The following is a 15,863-nucleotide window of genomic DNA, read 5'->3' as shown; positions in this document are numbered from 1 at the left end:
CTTATATGCATCCTGACAGCAACTAGCTGGGGGTTTTTTTTTAGTTTTTTTTAAGTATTCTTTTTTTGATAGACTTTGAAAAGTTGTGTCATGGCCGCGGGCCGTGAAGACGCCATGGAACTGTGAGCTCTGGTCCCCATCTCCTCCTCAGGAGACGCCAGCACTCAGTTTGGCTTCTGCAGGCTGGGTCCCGTAGGGTGCACGCTGGTGCGTGCTCTTTTAATGGGCCAGTGCGAGCGCCTGAAAAATATACTAAAATTAGCCCATGAGCACTCTGGACTATAAGAAGGGCTCAGACCCTTTCTGCAATGCCTGAGCGTTGTTATTACCCTAGTATGTGTAAGCAAGTGGTCTCCTAAGTGTTTTCAAGTTCCCAGTGTTTCCTGGTCCTGCTACCTGTAACCTGTATCCCGTGCTATCCTGGTCAAGTGAAGTGTTGAGCCGAAGTCGTGCTGTGCTAAGTACCACGCCTGTCCTGCTACACTACGCCTGGAGCCTGCCTGCTGCCTAGTCCCAGCCGAGCGTGTCTTGCTACTGTCTGAGTTACCACAGGTACACTATACGAACTATAGACTGACCTGTGTCCTGTTGGCCAGCTGCCATACCGTCAAGACGGTACGGCCCAGTGGGTCCACGTACCCAATGTGACAAGTTGCTATGGACTCTGTCTTTAACCTGTTCAGTTATTGTCATTACTCTTTTTTTTATTTGTATGAAAATACAGTAAGCATTCAGTTATCAAATCACACTGCTTTAATTGCTACATGCTTAACACACTAAAATTGTCATTTCACATTGATAAAAACATTGAACATGTATTAGATGATGGCTCTATCTTGCACTATTTTCACTGTCTACCTGCTGAACCTTATAACTAAAAGCTACTGCAGACAAAAGTGGACGGGTTGCCCATGCCAATTGATCAGATACCGGTTCCAACCAGCACTGTATGATTTATATATGATATATAGTTACTTAGGTTGAAATAAGACACGGTCTATCAAGTTCAACCTTTATTAATCAATTGTACGTCATTCATTGCTAGATTCGTTTTAACCCATGCTGTCATTTGTCAGTAAAAATCTAGCCCTTTTTAAATGCTGACACAGTATCTGCCATTACTGCCTCTTGGGGTAGGGCATTTCATAGTTTGACCGTTTCATAATTTGACTGCTCTGACTTTCCGCCACACGCAATGAATGTCCCCATGTCTTTTGTACAATTCTTGGAAAGAATAAATCATGTGCTAGTTCTTTTGACCACACATATACTTATACATGTTAATAAGATGACCTCTAAGGCAGGAGTCTCAAGCACGCGTCCCGCTGACCGCATGCGGCCCGCGGGACACACAGCCGCTAGTACAGATTCTGCTTCGGGACTCTGGAATTCCCTGATATCGCTGTCCACATATGAATAGCGATGTCTGGGGCTTCCCCAGAGCGGAGTCCCGTGCAGAGCGCTAGTATCGTTTCTGCTCCGGGACTCTGTGGAATTCCCTGACATCGCTGTCCATATATGGACAGTGTGACAGGGTCTTCCCCAGAGCTGGAGTCCCGGGCAGAGCACTAGTATAGGTTCTGCTCCGGGACTCTGGAATTCCCCTGACATCGCTGTCCATATATGGACAGTGTGTCAGGGTCTTCCCAAGAGCCGAGTCCCGGGCAGAGCGCTAGTATAGGCTCTGTTTCGGGACTTCAGCTCTGGGCAAGCCCCTGACATCACTGTCCATATATGGACACTGATGTTAATGGCTTCCCCAGAGTTCCGGCGCAGAGCCTATCCTAGTGCTCTGCTCCGGGACTCTGACTCAGGGCTTGCCCTTGATATCACATTCCGGTCCAAGAGGATCCCCTGACATCACTGTGTATGGATAGTGACGTCAGGAGCTCCTACAGTAGAAAAATCCCCAGGTGGGCAACGCTCTGGCTGGGGATTCCACTCCTAGAGGGAGCCCCAATGGAGGTATCTACTTGGAGTGTGTGTGGCATTATCTGCGGAGGGCACTGTGGCAGCATCTACAGAGGACACTGTGGCATTATCTAGGGGTGTGTTGCATTATCTACAGAGGGCACTGTAGTATTATCTACAGAGGGCACTGTGGCATTATCTACAGAGGGCACTGTGGCAGCATCTGCAGAGGACTCTGAGGCAGCATCCACCGAGGGCACTGTGGCAAAAAGGGGCTGCCCAATCTTGACATGTGTGTCTGCCAAACACTGCTAACTGAGCCGCCGGACTGCATTTAGTAACGCTTAAACTGGAAAACTGGATTGTTGAAATAAGCATGGGGAGAAATATCTAAAATTTTAAACCTAGCGGTATTATTATAGTAATGTAGTATTATTATTATTATTATTATTATAGTAATATAGTGTTATAGTAGTTCAAATAATGAATTGATTAACAATAATTTTGTATTGTATCAAATTTGAAAGTAATGCGGCCCGTCAACTTCCCATTTTTTCTATATGTGGCTCACTTACCCGGCCGAGTTTGAGACACCTGCTCTAAGTCGTCCTTTTTCCAAGCAGAACAAGCTCAAATTTTCTAGCCTCTTATCATAAGAGGGACATGCCATCCCATTTAATAATCTAGTCCCCCGCCTATGAACCCTCTCCTGCTCTCCTATATCCTTTTTACAATGTGAAGCCCAAAACTGAATCTGATTGGCACTTAAGGACCACTGCTCCATTTTTTGTCTGCAATAGCTTTTACATAGGGGGTCCATTGTACGTTGTGTTCTAGTGATGAATATACACAGATCTGATTAGAGACATACAGTTTATCACGTAACCATTGTAACCCAGAACTTTCACTGTAACCTGAAGCTAAACTCCTTAAGTGTGCTCAAAGACAGAACACCGCTATGGGTGAAAAAGTAAACTGGTTTTGACATATATGCAGGAGCTATGAGGTAAAGATTTGCTCTGTCCAACAGAGAGATCCTGAGTCGGTCCTTAAATGATAGTGGTTGAGAAATGTGAGCGGAAGGAGGTTGGTGTAATTCATGTTGATTCTAGGCATACATAGTGAGCTGCAGCCACTGAAATAGACAAGAAAGAAAAATTAACATTTATACATAACATTCATTGATCAGCATTTAATCCTTTCATGACCAAGGGTCATTGATGCCCCTGTGTCAAGGTCAAATTTTACATTTCTGATGTGCACTTCTTTAAACGATAATATCTTTGCAACCACTTTGAATGTTCTAACTATTATTACTTTGGTTTTTTTACAAGACTTATGAGGCTATAATTTTCTAGATTAGTTAAATTAATTTCATGTTTTAAATTTTTATTACGAGCAAATGTGATTAAAAAAAAATCTATTTTTTTTAAATATATTTATCTGTTTATTTATTTGTGTGTGTGTGTATATGCATATACACACGGATACACTACCGTTCAAAAGTTTAGGGTCACTTAGAAATTTCTTTATTTTTGCAAGAAAAGCACAGTTTTTTTCAATGAAGATAACATTAAATTAATCAAAAATACACTCTATACATTGTTAATGTGCTAAATGACTATTCTAGCTGCAAACGTCTGGTTTTTAATGCAATATCTACATAGGTGTATAGAGGCCCATTTCCAGCAACCATCACTCAAGTGTTCTAATGGTACATTGTGTTTGCTAACTGTGTTAGAAGGCTAATGGATGATTAGAAAACACTTGAAAACCCTTGTGCGATTATGTTAGCACCGCTGTAAACAGTTTTGCTGTTTAGAGGAGCTATAAAACTGACCTTCCTTTGAGCTAGTTGAGAATCTGGAGCATTACATTTGTGGGTTCGATTAAACTCCCAAAATGGCTAGAAAAAGAGAGCTTTCATTTGAAACTCGACAGTCTATTCTTGTTCTTAGAAATGAAGGCTATTCCATGTGAGAAATTGCCAAGAAACTGAAGATTTCCTACAACGGTGTGTACTACTCCCTTCAGAGGACAGCACAAACGGGCTCTAACCAGAGTAGAAATAGAAGTGGGAGGCCCCGCTGCACAACTGAGCAACACGACAAGTAAATTAGAGTCTCTAGTTTGAGAAATAGACGCCTCACAGGTCCCCAACTGGCAGCTTCATTAAATAGTACCCGCAAAACGCCAGTGTCAACGTCTACAGTGAAGAGGCGACTCCTGGATGCTGGCCTTCAGGGCAGAGTGGCAAAGAAAAAGCCATATCTGAGACTGGCTAATAAAAGGAAAAGATTAATATGGGCAAAAGCACACAGACATTGGACAGAGGAAGATTGGAAAAAAGTGTTATGGACAGACGAATCGAAGTTTGAGGTGTTTGGATCACACAGAAGAACATTTGTGAGACGCAGAACAACTGAAAAGATGCTGGAAGAGTGCCTGACGCAATCTGTCAAGCATGGTTCAGGTAATGTGATGGTCTGGGGTTGCTTTGGTGCTGGTAAAGTGGGAGATTTGTACAAGGTAAAAGGGATTTTGAATAAGGAAGGCTATGACTCCATTTTGCAACGCCATGCCATACCCTGTGGACAGTGCTTGATTGGAGCCAATTTCATCCTACAACAGGCCAATGACCCAAAGCACACCTCCAAATTAAGCAAGAACTATTTAGGGAAGAAGCAGGCAGCTGGTATTCTATCTGTAATGGAGTGGCCAGCGCAATCACCAGATCTCAACCCCATAGAGCTGTTGTGGGAGCAGCATGACCGTATGGTACGCAAGAAGTGCCCATCAAGCCAGTCCAACTTGTGGGAGGGGCTTCTGGAAGCATGGGGTGAAATTTCTCCCGATTACCTCAGCAAATTAACATCTAGAATGCCAAAGGTCTGCAATGCTGTAATTGCTGCAAATGGAGCATTCTTTGACGAAAGCAAAGTTTGAAGGAGAAAATTATTATTTCAAATTTAAATCATTATTTTTAACCTTGTCAATGTCTTGACTATATTTTCTAGTCATTTTGCAACTCATTTGATAAATATAAGTGTGAGTTTTTATGGAAAACACAAAATTGTCTGGGTGACCCCAAACTTTTGAACGGTGTGTGTGTGTGTGTGCATATATATACAGACAGACAGACAGATACATACATACATACACACATACACACACACACACACACACACACACACACACACACACACACACATATATACATATATATATATACACACACACACAAACTGAAATACCAGTAAAACTGCAAACAAGACTACTACCAAGCAAAATCCACGCTCCAGAAGCCAAATGGCGTTCCCTTCTGAACCCTACAGTGTGCCCAAACAGCTGTTTACTTCCACATATATGGCATCGCCATATTCGGGAGAAACCTTTTAACAATTTTTGGGGTGTGTGTGTCTCTAGTCGCACAAGCTGGGCACAACATACCTGCCACTGAAATGGCATATCTAGGAAAAAAATTAAATTTTTACTTTGCACCATCCGCAATGCAATCATTTATGGAAAAGACCTGTGGGGTGAAAATGCTCACTACACCCCTTAATAAATGCCTTGAGGGGTGCAGTTTCTAAAATGGGGTCACTTCTCAGTGGTTTCTTTTATTATTTCACATCAGAGCCTCTGCAATTGTGAACCAATACTTTGTAAATCAACAAATTAGGCCTCCGCTTCACGTGGTACTCTTTCACTCCTGAGCCTGGCCGAATGTTCAGGCAAAAGATTACGGGCACATGTGGGGTGTTTCTAAAACCGGGAAACAGCATATTAATTAAAGATCTGTCTTGTTATGGTGGCACAAGCTTGGCACCACATATTGGCATATCTATGAAAAATATAAAATTTTCACTCTTGCAGAAATTAGTGTGCACTCGATGTTGCAAACAACCGCGGGGTTAACATGCTGACTACACCCCCAGGTGAATACCTTGAGGGGTTTAGTTTCCAAAATTGGGTCACTGCTGGGGGGTTTGCACGGTTTTGGTCCCACAGGGGCTTTGCAAATGCGACATAGCGCCCAGAAACCAATAAAGCAAAATCTGTACTCCAAAAGTCAAATGGCGCTCCTTCCCTTCTGAGCCCTACTGTATGCCCAAACAGCAGTTTATGACCACATTTGGGGTATTGCTGTCCTTGGGAGAAATTGTTTTACAAATATTGGGTTTTTCCTTCATTTGTTGAGAAAAATAAACATTTTGCTCTAAAGCTACTTCTTATTGAAGAAAAAGGATTTTTTTTTTTTTTCCACTGCCCAATTCTAATAAAATCGATGAAACACCTGTGGCGTCAAAATGCTCATCACACCACTAGATGATTTCCAAAAGAGATGTAATTTCCTGAATGAAGTCACTTTTTGGGCGTTTTCACTGTTTTGGTCCCTCAGGGGCTCTGCAAATGCGACATGGCCTCCGCAAACCATTCCTACTTCGAAGCCCTGCTGTGTGTCCAATCAGCCATTTATGACCATATGTGGGGTATGTTTTTTACTCTAGAGAAATTGCTTTACAAATGTTGTGGTGCTTCTTCTCCTTTTAATCCTTTTGGAAATGAGAAAAAATTAGCTATACCTACATCTTTAAAAAAAAAAAACGATTTTCATTTTCATGGCCCACTTCCAATAATTTCTGCAATAAACCTGTGGGGTCAAAATGCTCACTATACCCTAGATAATTTCCTTGGGGGTTGTAGTTTCCCAAATGGGGTTACTTTTTGGGCATTTCCACTGTTTTGGCACCACAAGAGCCCTTCAAACCTGACATGCCTAAAACATATTAGAAGCAAAGGAGTACCTAGTGGATTTTGGGCCTCCTTTTCATTAGGAGGCCAGTTTTTCAGTCCATAAGCACACTAGGGCCACATGTGGGATATTTCCTAAAACTGCAGAACCTGGGCAATAAATATTGAGTTCCATTTCTCTGGTAAAACTTTCTGTGTTACAAAAAAAATGGATTCAAAATGAATTTCTGCAAGAAAAAATTAAATTACTAAATTTCCCCCCCCACTTTGTTTTAATTCTTGTGGAGGGTTAAGAAACTTTCTAAATGCTGTTTTAAATACTTTGAGGGGTGAGGTTTTTAAAATTGGGTGACTTATTGGGGGTTTCTAATATATAAGGCCCTCAACGCCATTTCACATCTAAACTGGTCCTTGTAAAAATAGCCTTTTGGAATTTTCTTTAAAATGTGAGAAATTGCTGCTAAAGTTCTAAGCCTTGTAACGTCCTAGAAAAATAAAAGGATCTTCAAAAAACGATGCCAATCTAAAGTAGGCATATGGGGGATGTTAATTAGGCAGTTATACCACACAAAATTGTTTCTGCCTTACAAGCAGATACATTTAAATTTAGAGAATTGCTAATTTTTACAATTTTACTCGAAATTTTGGTGCTTTTCCACAATTAAATACTGAATGTATCGAGCAAATTCTGTCCAATGTGTCACAAAAAAACAATCTCAGAATCGCTTGGATAGGTAAAAGCATTCCAAAGTTATTACCACATAAATTGAGGTCATGTTAATGGTGACCAAAGTGGGAAGGGGTTAAAAAAAAAATAATTATTCACATGCATAAAAAAAAATATCTTAGAGCAGTACTATGTAAGGTTATGTTCACACTGAGAAATTTTGCAGTTGAATTCCACTGAGATGAGTGGGAGGCGGACGATTCTTTTTCCCGCTAGGTGATTATTTCAGCTAGTGGGGAAAAAGACGAGTCCTGCTCGATATTTGTGTGGATTCCGGCCAAACCTTCATGTCAATGGGAAGAAGGAATCGTTCCGCAGCAGATTTTGCGGCGGGACTGGCCACGCAAAATCTGCCGTGTGAACTAGCCGTAAGGGGGAAAGCCGAGGCAAAACCTGTATTTTCTGCTGTGATTATCTTATAAACTTATGACTACATAACAATGGTTAATATTTACCTCCAACACATTGAGCTTGATAATACCATCACCGTCTTTGTCAAATGCATGGAATGCTCCTATGAAACAAAAAGATAAGTGAACATAAAAGGACAAGCTGTAACTATCCTGCTCTTCAACCGCACAAAATTCTGTTTTTTTTTTTCTTTAGCAATAGCTTTTATTGTTTGACTTCTAATCTGAATAGATATTATTCTTGTATGATCTATTATTGAAATGAGTGCAAGGGAAAAGAAGAACCCGCAACAGCCCTAGTTTTTCCTTGTGCCAATTTTTTAGAGATCCCAGTATATCTTGGTACAGAATTCGCTTTACAGCAAAGTCTATACCATAATGTTGGAACACCTGTTACCTCGGCCAGTACTGATGCAAATCTATTACAGAAGATGTGCACAACCTTTTTTGGTCTGAAAGACACATTATCGGATTGTACTTCTTAAAAGGGCCACAAAAAACAGAAGTCATTTAAAGTAGAACTAAGGGTATGTTCACACGCACTAATTACAGACGTAATTCGGGCGTTTTTGCCCCGAATTACGTCCGAAAATAGCGCCTCAATAGTGTTGACAAACATCTGCCCATTGAAAGCAATGGGCAGACGTTTGTCTGTTCACACGAGGCGTATATTTACGCGCCGCTGTCAAATGACGGCGCGTAAATAGACGCCCGCGTCAAAGAAGTGACCTGTCACTTCTTTGGCCGTAATTGGAGCCGTTATTCATTGACTCCAATGAATAGCAGCGCCAATTACGTCCGTAAAGGACGCGGCGTTCAAGCGCCTGCACATGCCATTACGGCTGAAATTACGGGGATGTTTTCAGGCGGAAACATCCCCGTAATTTCAGCCGTTACGGACGCTGTCGTGTGAACATACCCTAAGGCTGGGTTCACACAACCTATTTTCAGACGTAAACGAGGCGTATTATGCCTCGTTTTACATCTGAAAATAGGGCTCCAATACGTCGGCAAACATCTGCCCCTTCATCTGAATGGGTTTGCCGACGTACTGTGCCGACGACCTGTAATATACGCGTCGTCGTTTGACAGCTGTCAAAAGACGACGCGTAAAATTACAGCCTCGTCAAAAGAAGTGCAGGACACTTCCTGGGACGTTTTTGGAGCCGTTTTCTCATAGACTATTGAAAACAGCTCCAAAAACGTCCGAAAGACGGCGCGAAAACGCTGCGAAAACGGCGCGAAAAACGTGAGTTGCTCAAAAAACGTCTGAAAATCAGGTGCTGTTTTCCCTTTTCAGACGTTTTTGGCTCAGCGTGTAAACATACCCTCACTGGTGTATGGCACATAAATAGCCAAAAGCTTGTCACTTTAGCCTGTGAGTAGATAAGGTCGAATGTGGCTAGGACATGTTGGGACCCTGTAGTTCTGCTTTAATTCCCAGTACAGGATAACTGAATGGAAAATCAGACTGGCCCATTTTTGCGACAGTATTGCATGCAGTTATCTCATGACAGGTGCACTTAAAATAAGGAAGAATCGAGAAAAAAAATCAACTTACTAAACATTCCTTCCAGACGTACAAAACAGCAGATAAAACTGTCAAAGTCAATGTTCATGTGCTTGTTTGCATAACGCATTGTGATGATGTCATACAGCTGGTTGTTCAGGTGAAACCCTATTAAAAGTATTAAAAATAAAATGGAGTTAATACGCTTTATTTTCTAACCTCCATAATCACCTTGGTCTTCCTACCACTCCTTAGGCTAAGTTCATACTACCGTTAGTATACATTTACCTCTCTTCCGTCAGAGGAATAGAGGATTGTGAGATTAAACAGAAAGCGACGGTCTCGTTAGAATTACCATTTATTTAAATGGTAATTCTTTTGTTTCACTTGCTTTCCGTATGTGTCGGTTCGCTAGGTTTCTGTTGTTTCTTTTGACGGAAGCAAAAGTGCAGTCTGCAGAACTTTTGTTTCCGTTAAAAAAACGGAAACCTAGCGAACGGAAACAAATAGCAATTGAAACAAAAAAATTACCATTGAAATCAATGGTAATTCTAACGGAACCGTTGCTTTCCGTTTAATCTTTTGATTCTCTCTTCCTCTGACGGAAGGGAGGTAAATGGAGAGTAACGGTATTGTGAAAGAAGCCTTCCTACCAGAACAATCTTTATATTTAAAATTATGTTCGATTAAAATTTTACCTGTAATTCCTGCTGCTGACTTTCATTACCCTCCTGCTACATTACTAAACATACTCTTCCTTTGTACATTGTACAGAGAGCTCTGTATAGAACCCAATTAATAGGATTTTCTAAAAATTGCACAATCCTTTGTTAATGTAGTCTTTAAAATTAAGTGACAGAAATTGGGATCAAAATTGCTTTATATGAGCCATACGTTCCATAGACAGAGACCGAAAAAATGTGACTCTTAAAGTGGTTTTCCAGCCAGTAAAAATTGATGGCCTATCCTCAGGATTGGCCATCAATAACTAATAGGTCAAGGTTCAAAACAGCTGATAGGCGGGGGTCGAAGGGGGTGCAGTGCTCGTACGAGCACTGCCTCCCCTTTATTTGTACTTTCTCACTGAATGTTCGACACATGTTTAGTGGCGATTCACAGGTATTGCAGCTGCCTTCTCCCATTGAAGTGAATTGGAGAAAAGGCTGCAATAACTGAATCGCCGATAAATGCATGTCGACAATTTACAGTGAGCAAGTAGAAATGAAGGGGAACCGGCGCTTGTACGAGTGCTGCACCCCCTTCAAAACAGCTGATCGGCGAGGGTCCCGGGAGTCGGAGGATAGGCCATCAATTTTTACTGACTGGAAAACCCCTTTATTTGTGTGGCTATGGGGTAACATATTTAGCATGATATGGATGCATTATTACATAGGTGCACGGCACCCATGTGAAATGCGTCCATGTGATAGAGGGTGTTCCTCACGATGCAAGGGGTTGGGGGGAAGGGATTTGAAATTAAAATTTTGGGGGTATTTATTTTTTCTTTTATGGATTTATTTAACTTTCTTGAACACTTATTTCTCTGGGGCAGGAGAAAGCTGCGATGACATGATCTGTGTCCTACCAGCAGTCCTCTGTATTTAATTAATATATCAATAGTGATCTAATAGAGGTCCCTGGATCACTGTTAGCAGTGATCTGCTTACAGAAGAATGCTGGGAAGACAGATCATGTTCTCTCGGCATCCTAATCTCCCCATGTAACAGTTGGAGGTCTGTGACGTCATTGTCTTGGATTTCCATAGCAATAGCTCCAACATGAATGTAACTACCTGATTTTGGGTCCCAATCAGTGGCGTAGCTCTAGGGGTCGCAACGGTCACATGGTCGCAATTGCGACCGGGCCCCTATGCCTGGGAGGCCAACAGGGTCCCCGTAGCCACACTGCGCTGGTCCTGCTTCCTGAATGCAGGAGCAAGGAGCTGACGGCTCCTTGCTCCAGCATTTACTCTGACATGAGTGGCTCGGGGGTCATTATACTGTGGAGGCAGCTATGGGAGGCATTATACTGTGTGGAGGCAGCTATGGAGAGCATTAGGCCTCATGGCCGTGCCCATAATCACGTCCAGTGATTGCGGGCCGAGTTTTCGGGTCGTGCTTCCATACAAAGTATGGGACCATGGCCCGTAAAAAACGAAAAGTAGGACATGCTCTATAACTCCCACCACAGTTCTTCAGCAGGGACACCTATCCGTAGCGATACGGGAAGGTGTCCGCAGCCAATAGAATCGGGCGGGTCCGTAATTGCGGACCGTATTACGTTCCGCAATTACGGAGATTTTTTACGGTTGTGTGCACGGGGCCTTATACTGTGGGGGCAGCAATGGGGGTATAATGCGGCATGGGGGCAGCTATGGGGCATTATGCTGTATGGGGGAATTTGTTTGGGCATTGTACTGCATATGGGGCATTTGTGTGGGCATTATACTGTATGGTGGCAGCTATAGGGGCATTACACTGTGTGGGGGGCACTATGGGAGCATGATACTGTGTGTGCATGGACGGGGATTGGGTATGATCAGACGCGTGGCTTAAAAGAAAAAAAATTGCCGCTGCGCGCCACATCGATTGTCCCTCTTTGTGATACTTGAAAGTATAGCACTGTCTACAGGGAGCGCTGTATAGCATGGTCTACAGGAGGGGGCTGTATAGCACCGTTTACAGGGCGGGCTATATAGCCCTGTCTACAAAGGGGGCTGTATGACACTATTTACAGGGGGCACTATCTACAAGGGCAGGCTGTATGTGGCACCCAGGGGAGGGGGCCCAGTCAAAAGTTTGCTATGGGGCCCAGTGTTTCCTAGTTACGCCCCTGGTCCCAAACCTGAACATAGTTATTATTTTGAGCACTGTGTTTATCAGCTGCCTCTAACAAAAGGCCTAATGTCATCACTCTTTAATGGCTTTTAACGTCTTAGGCCCCTTGCACATGACCGTAGATTTCGTCCGTATTTACGGACCCATTAATTTCTATTGACCACGGACGCCTTCCTGTATATTTTCAGGAAGGTGTCCGGGCCATAGAAAGCCTCCGCAAAAGATAGGACACGTCCTATCTTTCACTTTTTACGGACCGTGGTCCATACTTTATATGGGAGCACGGGCTGAAAATGCAGGTGGCTGTCCGCGGGTGCCATTACGGGCATGGCCATATGCATGAGGCCTTCGCTGCACGGGTACTTAGCTAGGACATATTCATACAGATTAGAGGCGGGCAAGGGTTAGCTTCTATAATGCAATTGGAGAGTTAGAGATGATCAGGGGGGTGTATGCAGACAAGTTTTCAGTTTCTAATAACCAGCAGAATTGTTAATGTAGCTCTAAACTATCGAGCAAGGTAATTTATATAATGAGTTCGCTCAAGTTGCTTAACTTTTTATGCAGAATTGATCTTTATGTAAACTGCTGTTTATAAAACATGTTAACTTTGAAGCAACAGGATTTGTTAATATGGTCTCCAGCAGTATAGCACTGTACACATACTTAAAGTGGTATTCCCATCTTCAACATTTACAGCATATCCACAGGCATCGTATTGGCTGCTCCCCCTATAGAAGTGAGCGGGAAGGTGCTGCGGCTCAGTTCTTTACGTAACTTCCATAGACACCTCCCCATTCACTACTACCGGTAAAGTGGCCGACATGACTCGGGGAATAGGGGTCAAGAGAATTATCCTTTAACAGGAAATACTTCAGAATTCTGCTCATTGTCACCCTCTGCCTCTAACTGTTCATTCAATAAAATTACCTGCTTCATTAACAGCATTCCGCATCTCATAACTACTGATGGTTCCTGATTGGTCTGAATCATAACGTACAAATACTTTCTAAAAATCACACAAAAAAATGGTACATCACTTACGGCAAAAAAACATTACAATTCAAATTACCCAACAATTATCATGAATAGAATACCAGGGCTATAAGAGTACAATCACACATAGCGGGCAATGGCTCCACAGTCTACCGGCAAGATATTTCATATCCACAGGATAGGTGATAAATGTATGATTACTGGGACCACCACTGATCACTACACTGGGGGACTTGAGCTTCCCCGGTCCTCCTCATTGCACCACCCGCAGTGAGGAGGATTTTGATTGAATGGAATTGGCAGCGCACATGTGTGACCTCCGCTTTAATGTCTATTGGGCCGACGGAGACAGTCAAGTACAGCGCTTCGCTGTTTATGTCAGCTACATAGACATTGAATAGAAAGACGGCACAATCTTGCAGTGAGGAGAAATGGGGCTCAGCACTCTCGTTCTAGTGATTAGTGGGATCCCAGAAATCATACTATCCTGTGTTAAAGTGGATTAATGTGTTTAGTGGGAACCATTTGGGAAGATATACGTAAATCAAAGACAAATAATAGCCTAAAATTTTCCCTTCTGCTTTGTTTATGTTTACATTGTGTTCGGGCTTTACATTTGGAACATACGCCTGGAAAATCCATGCTGTAAAACCACAATTATGAGTTGTGAGCTGATAAAGTGGACGTGTAAATTACAAGCTGTGCTCAATGAGAAACTCGTGTTCGGAATTAAATCCATTTATGTTTTTTTTTTTTACAATTATAAAAAAAATAAATGATTCTTTTACACAAATTAAACTTCTGTTACATTTCAAGTATTTGGTACATTGGTACCATGTTCCATTGGATGTCGTATTTTGGAAATATTTTCTCCTGGGAGCATTGCTTCTACAAGAGAATATCACAATACAGTGCCGTACATGGGGCACCATATGGAAATACACAGAGCGCTGACAGCCCTGTACTATGGAACCGTAGAAATTCGGTGTGGCACCACTTTTAATAGTGTAGCAAACCTACATCTGTAAGAAATATTGGATCTGTATGGATTTTCATCCTCAGGATGTTCCTATTTATTGAATTAAAACATGTTACATTAGAAGCGTGCATAACATGATTTCACTTTATTTACATTAGGCTAGGGCTACACGGCGACTTTGGCCGCAACACAGGTCGCACAACCAAAGATCGCTGTGTGGCGCTTCCTGCATTGTAGTAATGAAGGTAAACGTGGCCACGTTTGGATTTCTTGTGACACTTGTGTCGTGGCAATCTGTGGATGGTCGCAATGTGGCCACATTGACTTTGATTACTGTGATGCAGGCAGCACAACACAGCGATCTTATGCCCATTACTTCTTATAAAAGTTACATAGTATCAAGGTAGAAGCGACAAGAGTGACCTAGATTAAGACCTTATAGCCACCATGGTGGTAAAAGTCATATACAAGTTATGTCAACGTCAATATGGTGCAACTGAGTCACATTTACCTTAAGGCCTTATTCACACAAATGTGTTAAACGTCTGTGTGACGGCCATTGAAACAACGGCTGTCACACAGACCTATATAATTCAATGTGGCTGTTCACACAGCCGTTATTTCAACGGACCGTGTGGAGGGTCTATGAGCAAATAGGACATGTCCTATTTTTTCACGCTTCACGCATTCCTCCATAGACTCTAGTCTATGGGGGATGTGTGATACCGCATCCCGCAGAGCACGGATGGACGTCGGACGTGAAAAACTGCTTTTTTTTTCACGTCTGAGATGCGCAACGCCCGTGTGAAGCTAGCCTAAAGGTTACTATTACCTATGGGAAGTCTGGTATAAGGCCAGGATCACACACACAGTTTTGATGCAGTTTTTGGCTCAGTATTTTGATCCAAAGTCAGTCTTTTCTTTATACCTTTCCTTCCATTTGGATCCACTTCTGATACTTTTTTTCTTTTGTGACCACTTTTGTGTTTGGTTTAATAAAATGATCCCAAAACTGCATCAAAACTGTGTGTGTGATCCTTGCCTTACAGTTTAGCCTCATGCAGTTCATCCACATTTAGATGTATTTTCAGACATAGCCCATTGACAAGGGTTGCGCCGTTTCTAATCCTGCAAACCCCTTTAAAAAGGTATTTACCACTCAATAATCCTCTGTTTTTGCTAACCAATAACGTAGGCGCAATTACAGCAAAGCGGTTGAACAATTAGAGAATAAGATACTACTCTCCAACGCAGACAGAATATGCTTATGGCATTATGTGGTGGCCTCCAGGTAAGAGGTGGGGAGAGTAGCGATGCCTAACTATGGAACAGGTCATTTAGGTTCTACTGTTAACTGATTAGTGAACCAAGCGAGTGTTCAAGTGCCTGTATTATTATTATTATTATTATTATTATTATTATTATTATTACTACTATTAAACTTGGCTTTCCCTGCCACCACTGGTCAAGTTATGACCGGCCAACAGTAATTTACCTGCCACTGCTTGATTTTCTGCCAAAGATGCTGGAATTCTTGTAGATTCAACCGTCCACAGCCATCTGTCTGTACAAGTCTTAATGTTAAGATTGAATGATATTCCCTTTTCAAATAGATCCATAACTTTTCAATGGGGCTCCTGTCTTGGTTTTTTATACTGGATAGGTCATCAGTATATGATCGGTGAGGGTCAAGTGAATAGGAGCAAGGCTGCAGTAACTCCGCATCACCTCTATACAA

General features: G+C 42.2%; 1 protein-coding gene across 5 annotated transcripts in view; it reads right to left on the bottom strand.

Moving 5' to 3' along the window:
• Positions 1-735: 735 nt before the first annotated feature.
• Positions 736-15,863, bottom strand: part of CAPN3 (calpain 3) — a 123,674-nt gene continuing 108,546 nt past the window's right edge. For all 5 annotated transcript variants that reach the window (XM_075843785.1, XM_075843784.1, XM_075843787.1 and 2 more), the window contains 5 exons: positions 15,621-15,689; positions 13,081-13,159; positions 9,365-9,481; positions 7,849-7,907; positions 736-3,046 (listed from right to left, as the gene is read on the bottom strand). In XM_075843785.1, coding sequence (XP_075699900.1) covers positions 3,020-3,046; positions 7,849-7,907; positions 9,365-9,481; positions 13,081-13,159; positions 15,621-15,689 — 351 coding nt within the window. In that variant the 3' untranslated portion in view covers positions 736-3,019. The remainder of the gene's footprint in view (positions 3,047-7,848; positions 7,908-9,364; positions 9,482-13,080; positions 13,160-15,620; positions 15,690-15,863) is intronic.

Source organism: Rhinoderma darwinii, chromosome 12 (assembly GCF_050947455.1).
Source record: "Rhinoderma darwinii isolate aRhiDar2 chromosome 12, aRhiDar2.hap1, whole genome shotgun sequence".
NCBI lineage: Eukaryota > Metazoa > Chordata > Amphibia > Anura > Rhinodermatidae > Rhinoderma > Rhinoderma darwinii.
This window is presented reverse-complemented; position numbering and strand designations above follow the sequence as displayed.